Below are 12,196 nucleotides of genomic sequence, written 5' to 3'. Positions count from 1 at the left end.
CCCTATCCTATTCAGATTTTCATTTGAAACAATAAACTTCTGCTCACAGATGCTGTGACTAGCAATACCTGTTTAATTTGCTGGTCATGGTTTGTGTGCTATGTTCCCTGAAATGAGAGATGTCAGGGAGCAGGAATAGTTGCCTGCTCTGCAAGGGAAGGCGAGCCAGGGGCTGAGGGTGACAGCGAGGCAGACAGGAGCGGCCCACCTCACCAGCAAAGGCAGCAGTCCCACAGTACACACACAAAAAAGAGCAGAGCAGAATCATTGACAGTAACCAGTCAGCCAACAGCCCAGTAATTGCCAGAGGGAAAGGGATGCCAGGGAACGTGATACTGCTAAGCTCGATGTGATAAGTAGACCAAGCGAAGGATAAGCTGCGTGAGGGAAAGTTTTACACTCACACACACATGCAAACACGCAATTAACAGAGATTTGCCAAAATTACCGTTCCAGTGAGCCAGCATAGTCAAGCCCAGGGGAAGATGACACTCTCCAGCCAGTCTCAGGACTGGGTTCTTAGGTGGCAGGTTGGCATAAACATGTGACAGCTTCTCCTCAGGTGCCCTGCATCTGCACACTGTAGCAATGTTACCCTCCTATATTTACTACAGCAGATGTCAGCACAGGCTACCAATCAGAAAGTCCACAATGACATCATTCCAGCGGTTTCAGATGTTGTTCTATTGTCACTTGTTGATACAAGGTCATTCATGTCTTGTTCGCATTGTCTTATTTGCCATGGCTCACTACATCCAACTCCTGTTTGCACTGCAACTCGGCTCTTGGACAAAACAAGGCCATGATACTCCCATGTCAGCTAGACAAGTCCACAGTAGTGAAGCGGGTTGAAATTTAGGCCAGGAACTCAAGTAGTCAAGGTGAGGTAAAAATCAGCAAGATACAGGGCTAGGCACAGCATACCTGCAGCATAGCTAGGGCAAGAAACGAGAAGAGGACCTAAGCTTAAACACTTAAATCCTGAACCAACTGGCAGAATGGAGTTTCCAGATGAGGTTTCCCACAGCTTTCTCATAACTTAGATGTTTCACAGGATATTAATACAAGGTTAAACAACCACATTATATGAGTGCTGACCTTGAACACAGGCAGCTAAACCCTTGGGGAGAGGAGAGAAGAGACAGAAGAGAAGGATTACAAAGAAGGATGTTACAGGCATGTCAGGGTACTTAAAGCCTGTTGCTGCATCCATTGTCCTATCAAGTCTGAGACAGTCATCATGAGTAAATCGGGAGCATTGGCTGAAGAGTCCCTGACATCTAGAAAGGCCAAGCTGGCCAGCAGAAAGTACCTGGGGTTATAAAGCCATGGGTCGCTGATGACCATGACAACAATGGTGAAGTTCCTCAGACAAGTTAAGACTTAAACTATGGAGAAAAGCATGGAGACAAAATACTGAACAAAGAGTTGTCTGTCCTCTGAATCTTCCTTCTGTTATGTTTTCTGAGGACTGCACTGTGCCAGCTGTTAATCTCAGTCCCTCCCCCTGAAACACCGGTGAGGTTTACTAACAGGATCAAGAAAAAAAAAGAAAACCAGTCTTGTTTGGGAGATTTAGGGACTGTGTCATAAGGGAATGAATTAAAAAGTTCATGGTTTATTTTATTCCGTAGATGGTAATCCCACAAGCACAAGAGGCTCAGCAAATGTCCTTCTGTGCTAAGCTCCATGAGCCTAAATACTTTATGTGACTCCCTACAGTACTATGAGTTACATGCCAGGATCATATCTGTAGTCAACAGGTAAAACCTGGCTAATCAATACATTTTTGGCTCATTAATTGTGTTGATTAATGGTATGTGCACTTTAGTAAGAATAACCCATTTGTCAGCTCACAGCTACAGAATCAGCAAATTACAGAATCATGTAGGATAAAGGGACCTCTGAAAGTTTCCAGTTCAGCCTCCTGTTTAAAGCAAATTGCTCAGGGACCGATCCAGTCGAGTTTGGAGTTATCGCTCAGTATCTCTGTGGCAATGCCACAGCCTCTCTGGGCTCCTATTCCAATGTCTGTCCACTCCTGGTAAAAGAAAGGTGGGGTTTTTTTACTCAGTTGGGTTTTGTCATGGTACAACTTGTGTCTTATGCTCCTCATCCTAACACTGTAATGGGGAGGCCAAAAATGGGGAAATTTCTCCAGTGGGCTCTCACAAGTGTCGAACAGCGGAGAAGGGTCACTTCCCTAGACATGCTGACTACTCTCGCTATTACAGCTCAGAACGCAGTTGGCCTTAGTTGCTGCAAGGACATACTGTAGACACATGCCTAACTTGTGCATCAGGACACACAGATCTTTTTCTGCAAAGCTGGATACTAACTATTTTCAGCCCCCACCCCCCTAGCCAGCATTGTTACATAGTGTTATTGTATCCCAGATGTAAGACTTTGTGTTTGCATTTTTTAAACTTGAGAAGATTTCTTTCAGAGCATTTCTCTGGCCCATCCAAATCCTTCTGAATAGCAGCCTGTCTTTCTAATGGGCATAAATTGGTTTAATGAGTAGTTGTCCGCAAGTGTGATCTCTGTTGGGGGAGATAATGAACTGTCAAGTGTCAGTCAAAATCTATTTCACCCAGCTCTGAAACCAACACAAACAATGAGGTGTATGTGGGTCAGGGACACAGGAATTGGACACAAAAATTTTACACATTCGGAGAAGCACATGGTGTTCCAGGTCAAACATATAAAATAAGAGCTAGCAGCCAATACAGGCTGGAGACACACTTTTGGTGGGGGTACAGTGGGAGAGGACACTACATGCAAAGTGTTATATATACCCTGAAGGGACAGCAGTCTGTTGATAAGCCACACTACAGCATGTACAACCTGTGAAAGGACTATGATCCATGAGCTACTCATGCTGGAGCATAGACACCTGTGAATGGACTGAACTGCATCTGTATGCTTTGTTGGATTGGGCACATTAGGAACAGAGTGCTCCTGCCTGCTAAACTGGCAGAAAACCAGTAAGTCTAGGGTGGCAGAAAGAAGCTCCTGTGCGTAAAGTAACAGAAAACGGTTACGCATACCACTTCAACTTCCTATGCTGCTCATCACCTTACCAGCATTGTGTTGACAGGCTGAATGCAATCCACAGCAAAAATACAGAAAGTTGAGACCAGGTGGTGGTCAGGGAGAGACAGTCAAGTAAATTTCCCTGCCTTGAGACTGTTTTGCCTGTGATGGTAATTGGTGGAAGGTATGGGCAACATCATGTTCTGTCATAGAATCATAGAATCATAGAATGGTTTGGGTTGGAAGGGACCTTAAAGATCATCTAGTTCCAACCCCCCTGCTATGGACAGGGATACCTTCCACTAGATCAAGTTGCTCAAAGCCCCATGCAACCTGGCCTTGAACACTTCCAGGGAGGAGGCATCCACAATTTCTCTGAGCAACCTGTTCCAGTGTCTCACCACCCTCACAGTAAAGAATTTCTTCCTAATACCTGATCTAAATCTATCCTCTTTCAGTTTAAAACCGTTACCCCTCATCCTATCACTACACTCCCTGATAAAGGTCCCTCCTCATCTTTCCTGTAGGCCCCCTTTAATTACTGGAAGGCTGCTATAAGGTCTTCCTGGAGCCTTCCCTTCTCTTCTCTTCTCTAGGCTAAACAACCCCAACTCTCTCAGCCTGTCCTCATAGGGGAGGTGCTCCAGCCCCCTGATCATTTCTGTGGCCCTCCTCTGGAACCACTCAAGCAGGTCCATGTATTTCTTCTGCTGGGGGCCCCAGAGCTGAACACGATACTCCAGGTGGGGTCTCATGAGTGTGGAGTAGAGGGGGAGAATCACCTCCCTCGACCTGCTGGCCATGTTTCTTTTGATGCAGCCCAGGATACGGTTGGTTTTCTGGGCTGTGAGCGCACATTGCCATCTTTTATTCAGTTTTTCATCCGCCAATACCCTCAAGTCCTTCTCTGCAGAGCTGCTCTCAATCCACTCATTGCCCAGCTTGTGTCCATGTTTGGGATTGCCCCAACCCAGGTGCAGGATCTTGCACTTGGCCTTGTTGAACTTCATGAGTTTCACATGGGCCCACCTCTCTAGCCTGTCCAGGTCCCTCTGGATGGCATCCCTTCCCTCTAGAGTATCAACCACAAGCACTTAGCTTGGTGCACTCAATCCTACTGTCCATGTCCCTGGCAAAGATGTTAAATAATGCTGGTCCCAATACGGACCCCTGAGGGACACCACCCATCACTGGTCTCCACTTGGACATCGAGCCATTGACCGCAACCCTTTGAGTGAGACTATCCAGCCAATGCCTTATCCACCAAGTGGTCCACCCATCAAACCTATGTGTCTCCTATTTAGAGACAAGGATGCTGCGTGGGACAGTATCAAATGCTTTGCACAAGTCCAGGTAGATGATGACAGTTGCCCTTCCCTTATCCACCAATGCTGGAACCCCATTGTTGAAGGCCACCAAATTTGTCAGGTACGATTTGCCCTTAGTGAAGCTATGTTGGCTGTCACCAATCACGTCTCTGTTTTTCATAAGCCTTAGCATAGTTTCCAGGAGGATCTGCTCCATGATCTTGCTGGGCACAGAGGTGAGACTGACCAGCCTGTAGTTCCCTATGTCTTCCTTTTTTCCCTTTTTAAAAAGGGGGTTATGTTTCCCCTTTTCCAGTCATTGGGAACTTCAACTTTTCACACATGATAGACTTTTCAAATATCATGGTCTGGAATTGGAATATTTGGAGCGACTTTGAGATGCTAGAAGCCTTGATTCTGGTATTAGGAATTTCTGTTGTTCTGCAATGTGAGGGGTGCACCCAAAATATGTGTGAGGATGAGTTTGAACATTGTGGAAACAGTCAGGAAAATGGGGGTCCAAAGGCACACAAGAAAACAGTAGTGGGATGGGAAGAGAGTTGGAAAGAGAAGGGAGAGTGCCTGCTCCAAGCCCATGCACCAGTGGCCTGGAACATGAACTGTCTCCCAGTACAGAAACCAAGGGAATTAGTCTAGGAGTTGTAAAAATGATACAATGCGTAAAAAGGACCAGGAGAGAGATGTGCTGCTTTGGTATGAGAGAGTGCAGAGGCATAGTATCTTCTTGGGGTAGAGCTCCAAAGAGATTGGGACCACTTAACAGAGGTTAAGAATTGAGAACTGAAATTACTTTCTCTGTCAGACTAATAATTGTCTAAAAGAAACATTAACACAGTGCAAGAGACCCTTGTTCAGAAGTTTGTAGCTACAGGAACAATCGGTGTGCTTAAGGTGATTGCCATGGAGTGGGATATGGAAAGCTGGGTTAGCAAAATTCAGGGCTCCAATGACAACTTAAACACGGAGTCCTGTCAAGCAACCCCAGTTACACTAATTGAGCAGACCTGTGGAAATGGGGGTTCTGTTCACCAGAAAGTGGCTGCTAAACTGCCCTTTACTCAGAGCAAAATTAAAGATGTGGGAAACTTACTGTACCAAAACGCCCTTGCAGTGGCTGTGGAAGGTACTGGGAAACTGGAGCCATGAAGATACAGCTGACAGCTCGGAAGTACAGAGCTCTTGGGAGTTTGGGACCTATGTCACCTGTGATCACTGGCCTGTGCAATGGAGGTGGGCTATTAGATCAGCTGATGGAGGGCTATGTTGAGCAATGGCTCCAGTGATTAGGAACAATTACCTATGCCCTTCTGGTATCACCTGGTAACTCGATAGGACATCCTGTTGATCAAGGAGTGACCTGTATGTGCTGAGGTGCATACTGGAAAGCCACCATATGATCAGAAGCATGGCCAAGGGTAATGCCAAGAGTCCAGGGTTATACTTGACATCAAAAGAAACATCAAGAGGGAGTTCTCCATGCTCCCATCTTACATGCTGGTACTTACGGAAGCTCCTGAAAAAAAAGGGGGAGGATATGATAGAGTGAGACAGAAACCCCTTCAGAGATCTAGGACTGCAAGTTAAAGAATTGTGAGCACAGGGGAAAGGTCAGAGCTCAGTTAATGTTACAGGATGAGGGGCAAGTTTAAGGGAAACAAAGTTGTTCGGTGCATTTTACTCCTTGAACGGGGAAAATGACTACGCTGTATCAAATGGACATTGTTCATGACATGTTTTGGTTCTGGATAAAGTCATACTGCTGTTGAATCCCTGGTTCATTCCTTAAAGGTGTTGTTTTTTGCTTGTAAAATGTCAATCATTTGCTTGTACGCTGAGGTGTGGAGAATAACTCTAACTGTTATGATGTTCTTGATTATATGTTTTACAGGAACAAGACATGAAGTTTATAACAAGAATACATTCAGATTTTTATAACAACACTTAAAATTGTATTTGGAGGGATGGAGTGCAGAGTTCATAATATGAGTGACTTGCAGCTAAAGAATAATTGCTGTTTGCGGGAGGCCTGGATCTGGGGGGGCTGTGGAGAGGCTGCCAAAGGAGAAATGACAGTCAGAGGATCCTCAATAACTAAACAAAGCAAGCAGAGGATGCTGACCAGGATACTCTCAGGGCTCCCACAAGAGGACTGTCACCCATGTTGTCCTAGTGTGACACCCACCAGAGGAGTGAACAGGAGAGGATGTCCTCAGATCACCTTAGAGACTGAGGGGGATTACTGCTTATGAGGGCTTGGGATTCATTATGGCATGCCAGGAAGACTGTTTTGGGATTGCAAAAAATTTACTGAGATGTGTTTGGAGGGGGGGACCAAAGGCAGGGAAAGAGGGGAATGAAGGTGAATTGGTGACAAGCAAGCATGGGGAAATAGGGAAAGGGGATAAAAGGGGCTGGTAATGTGTAAACTGCTGGTTAGTATGCTAAACTGGTGATGTCCTTTGCCTGATCACCACAGTCTGTCCTCTTATTAAGCTCCATTTCTAACTGTTTTCCTGTGCAAAGGGACTCTCTATTCTGTGTGCAAGTGTATGGAGGTCTAAGAACCTGCAACTGGAGAGGGAACTATGGGTCACAGGAGAACATGTGTCTGGGGTGCCAGCAATAGGACAGGCTGGAGTGTGTTTGTGCATATGTATGTCAGTATGTGTAATCACTAGTCTTGAAGAGTTTTTGCAGAGAAAATAATGGAAATACTTGTGTATATATACAAAAGCAGATGGCCCCTTATCGCAAAGCATCACAGGGACAGTTTGAAAATTAATGTTTTCAGTTTTGTTTATTTACTTTCATGCATCCAGATGTTTTGAAGCACCTTTCATTTAGTTCCAGATGAGGCATACACTTGGTTGGGATGGAACTAATCTCACCAAAGTTTAGCCACACAGGCATAACTCTGATATACAGCCTACCTCAGAGGTAATGAAAAGAGAGAAATAATTACAGAATTCAATTAATTCAACTTTTCCTTAAAGCATTGCTTCATCAAACACAGGGAACATCAGACATTTCATTTGACCAAGTGGTGGTCTTGTCTTTTGCTATTACCTGCATAAAGGTAAAGGGCTAATTTAATTTTAGTTTTTTGGGGGAATAAGAAGTAATAAAATCTCTTGAAAAATCCTTCTGTAGCATTTATGCTCCAGTGTGTAAATCTCACCTACATCCAGATGTCTACGATATGAAGATGTTCCCCCAAGCTAGTCATCTAACCAGTTATCAATTAGCCCCAGAAAGGTGATTGTTGACCTGTGTGTACAAGGCCATGGGTTGCTGGCTGACTATTGCTCTTCTTCTGCACGAGGGTGTAGACCCATAGCTTCCATTTGCAGAAACCTGTTCCTGAATATTTTTGTCTCTTCACCTTTCCCACCTCCCTCCAATACAGCCCATCTCCAGCCTCTTCCTATCTGATTCTAAAATTTATTTCCTCCAGGTTCTTAAGTTCCCTCTCCTCCCAATCCCAGCCTGCTCATAAGTATGCCCAGGGCACTAGCAACACTCAGTTTAGCTCCCCACCCTCTTCCAAACTGTGTGGCTGTTGTTCTGCCAACAGTTCCACTAATCCGTAGTGCTATAATTTATATTTTCTTCAGTTTAATCCACAGTTGCAACCCCCTCACCCAAATCTTCCATTCCCTCTCGGTGAGTCCTGTGGTGTCCTCTCTTGCTGCTAACATGCTCTCATTGTTGCTCATATGCATGCTGTAAGCATACACATAGTGGCTGAGGCACTCATTTCCCTCTTGGAGGAGTTGTAGCAATGCAACTCATATACAGGGTAGCTGAGGAAGGTATAGGAAGCTTCTGGATAGCAAAATGTTCCTCATTACACAGCACTGAACCTCCACCCAACAGGAAAGAGCTGCCATCTCCCTGGTTCATGCCCCCACCCCACGCCGCCCTAGAATTATAGAAGTAGCTTTGAATCATGAAATCAGACATAGAAATATGGAGTGAGATCTACTTGACCTAAATTTAGGTGTGGGAAATACAGTTGTCTTTTTTTGTCCAATTGTTTTAAGTTTTTATTAGACTAAGTGGAAATTAGTCAATGCATGCCAGGGACTTTTTTCCCTCATTATTAATTAAAATTATTTAATCACTTTGCTTAGACTGATAGATCTTGAGCTTATTCTCATATAAAGTTAAAATTTATCCAAATCTGTATGCCAAAATCCACTCTTTTTGTACAGTGGTAGAGAATATCAGAATGATATTCTGATATCACAAGATTACTTACAATTATTTAATCTTAACAACATCGGAGTTTAAAGCAGCTCCAACCTCATCAATCTTATTGGCAATAAACTGGCCAAATTAATGGAAAGGAAAGCAAAGAATATAATGAAGAGGAAGTACTCAGTCAAAAGTAAACTCATCCAGCCCCTACACTGGTCGAACTCCCACTGGTATATATGCTTGTAATATGACTCACAAGTTTGGCTCTAACCAATCACAATCACAAAAATGAACTAATGATTTAGAGCCAAAAGAACCGTCACTGATTCTGTGAATAAATTATTCTCCTGATTTTAATTCAGTTTAAATGATGAAACTCCAGGTAGTTCAAACTCTAATCATTACATACACACATACATACATTCACAAAACCAATATTTTGTTGAATAACTCTTACACTAAAGGATTGCATATTACAGCTTCCTGGATCACAATTGTGCTAATAAAGGTGAGTAATTTTGTGAGACTCTTCTCATCCTTACTGTTCTATTATACTGTATAGTTTGATATCATTAATATTGAACTACAGTGGATAATTTTACGCCAAAAGAGAAGAATAATTTTATTGAGATTAGCCTTGGTAAATGTTTGGATTCATCTAAACTAATCCTGCTTGTCTAATTGCTTTTTAGGTCTTAACTAATAATCCATATTCCTGGGAGAAATAAACTCCTCCAAAGAGTGATTTTATTCATCCTAGAAATGAAATCTAGGACTGTTAGGCTTGAATCGTGCTCTGCAGATCTGTATCTCTGTTCAATGATTATAAGGAACTGTAATGACTAGATAACCGGTACATGTTGTCATCATGAGTATCTGAAGATAACAGATAAAAGCTAGCCTCAGGGCCTAAATTTCAGTCTGGACTTTGGATCGCTAACTTTCTTTTCACATGAGCCTGAGTCTGAAATATAAACCAATGGAACCAAATACTCAGGCAAATTTCAAGCCACAATTACTTTTCCATCCTTTTTTTGTTATGCACTGAAGGTAAATGAAAAGTCTTAATTTTTAAAATGGAATGAGAGAGTGAAACTAAACATGTAATTGCTGTGTTAGTGCTGTTTGGGATGTAAGACCCGAGAGGAACATTCAGAAATGTTCATTTGCTCAAGGAACTTTAGAGACAGGCATACCTAATATTGAGTTCTGTAACAGACCCAGCTAGCTGTGGACAGGACATCAAGTGCAAGCCTGCCTCTGATTATTCTTGTTGTTTTTTGTTATTCAGTTTTTGTCTAGGCATTCCCATGGAAAAGGAAAATTGGACAGTAGTCACTGAGTTCGTCTTTCTGAGATTCACTAGCTGGCCAAATGTACAGATAGTGCTTTTCACATTATTTCTTATCATTTATCTCCTCTCACTTGTGGGCAATGTTCTTATTCTCATCATTGTTTTAGTTGATTCATATCTTCATAGTACCATGTACTTCTTCATTAGCAACCTCTCAGTAGTGGAAACCTGGTACACAACAGTCACAGTATCTAAAACATTAGCCAACTTCTTGATGGAGAAACGCACCGTCTCTGCTTCAAGCTGCATTGCTCAATATTACTTCTTCTTCTCTTTTGCTGCCATCGAACTGTTCCTCCTTACAGTCATGGCATATGACCGCTACCTGGCCATCTGTAAAGCATTACATTATTCCACTATCATGAACCCAAAGACCTGCCATAACTTAGCCTTGATCTGTTGGTTGTCAGGATTCATCTGCCCTATTTTTCCTTCCACCTTGTTCTCCAGGATTTCTTTCTGCACTAAAAAAAATCAACCATTTCTTCTGTGATGCTGATCAGCTCTTCTGACTTTCATGGAGTGACACGTACAGCATACAAATCGTGGGCTATACTTTCAGCACCATCATTATAATGTCCTCTGTCCTTTTCATCATGACTTCGTACCTCCAAATCATCATGACTGTCCTGGAGGTAACATCAGGTGCTGCATGCAAAAAGACATTTTCTACCTGTGCCTCACATCTCTCTGTTGTCACCATCTATTTTGGGACTCTTATCTTTATGTATGTCCGGCCTGCAGTGAAATATGAGTCTGATACCAATAAAGTGGTGGCTGTTTTTATTCAGTAATTACACCATTGCTGAATCCAGTAATATAGACACTAAGGAATAAGGATGTGAAACTAGCCATAATAAAAACTTTCTTAAGGAATAAAGGTCAAGTTTTGGAAATTTCAACCTCTTTTCTCAAATGATTGATGTATCTGTACTGTGTAGGGATTAAAGCATTTATATTTAAGTTTGAAGTAAAAATTCTGTCTCTTGTTTTGGTTGGGTTAAAATGCAAGTCATGGTTTAGACCACTCATCTATACATGCATACATCTGCATCTGGAAAAGGTATTCAACTCACCCAAAGTCTGACATCTAGTTTAAATACTCTGTGAATTAGCGGATATATTTTGTAAGTTAAGTCCTTTTGCTTTATCACTTTTCAGGTGAGTGTATAAAATAAACATATGAAGTATAAAAGGGCTCATTCTAAACGGATGTAAAATTCTCATCTGAAAATTAATAAAGAGTTGATGCAAAAGAATTAACATAAGTAGCAAGGTGTCACAAATGTTACAACCACGATTTTCATGCTTCATCATCATGATCATATTAGTTTCTCCATTTTATTTTTAGTGGTATCCTACAGTTTGATTCAGCTGTCCAAGCATATGTGTCTAGTACTATTTTTAGAGTCTTAGCATATCCTGTCTGGTGCCATTAGAGAAATGCTGTAGATTATTCAAGATATCTGCATGGGGCTGGCAGATGTGACTGGAGCTACAACCTCAGACCCTTCTGGAAGGGCAGATAAAGGCTCAGAGGGGTATCCTGGGGCATCTCATATAGCACTAAGTGCTTATGTTCAGGTACGCTCCTACTCTGCTGTTTCAGCTGAATCACACCCACTACTCCTTTGCCTGTATTGACTAGATCTTCAAAGAATGTAGCTGGCGTTTGGATGCTGCTTCATTTGTACACTCCCATGGCTTATTGCCATTTTCCATATATATGTATCTAGTGACATCTGAGGTGCCCACTCAGCATATGGGAGAACCATGTCCTTCTGTAATAACAGCTACAGGTGAGACAGTATATCCTAGAATCTCTCAGCTGACACTAGGTGTCTATGTTTAGGAAACTGAACTACACCCATGAACTAGGTACAGATTAACTAGATACAGTCTGTCATTGGGGCTGAATTCTGCTTTTCATATTCATGCAGATGTCATTGGTGAGATGAATGAGGTGAAGTAAACACATGCTTTTGCATGTGGGCTGCTTGCATTGCCCTAAGTAGGAGCCAAAGCTTTGGTAAGGAATGGCATGCCTTTTCTCCACTCTGTACTGGAGTAGCAATAGGGAACTAAATAGGGGTGTTTCCGCACGCAGGTTTAGTCCTCAAAAATCCTGCTGAAGTGGTGGAAACCAGTGATTGGAGGAGTTTCTGGGGACAGGAAGAGTACTGGGAAGCTCAGGAAAGAGACTGTGAATCTAGGGATAAAGGTCAAGGCTACCTTCCTGTAGGACTTGCTCAAAATTTAAGTTAACTACCTTATTAAT

The 12,196-nt window shown here is 42.7% G+C and overlaps 1 protein-coding gene across 1 annotated transcript; it reads left to right on the top strand.

Annotated features, from left to right (window-relative positions):
* The first annotated feature begins 9,874 nt into the window (after positions 1-9,874).
* Positions 9,875-10,837, top strand: LOC109279290 (olfactory receptor 6N1-like). The gene is given in 3 exon segments (XM_019470469.1): positions 9,875-10,383; positions 10,385-10,695; positions 10,698-10,837. Coding segments are annotated over 3 exon segments (960 nt in total).
* The last annotated feature ends 1,359 nt before the right edge of the window (positions 10,838-12,196 follow it).

The sequence above is a fragment of the Aptenodytes forsteri genome, unplaced genomic scaffold, assembly GCF_000699145.1.
Source record: "Aptenodytes forsteri isolate BGI_AS27 unplaced genomic scaffold, ASM69914v1 Scaffold431, whole genome shotgun sequence".
In the NCBI taxonomy this organism is placed as follows: domain Eukaryota; kingdom Metazoa; phylum Chordata; class Aves; order Sphenisciformes; family Spheniscidae; genus Aptenodytes; species Aptenodytes forsteri.
The sequence above is the reverse complement of the archived record's forward strand: the minus strand, read 5'-3'. Positions and strand labels throughout refer to the sequence as shown.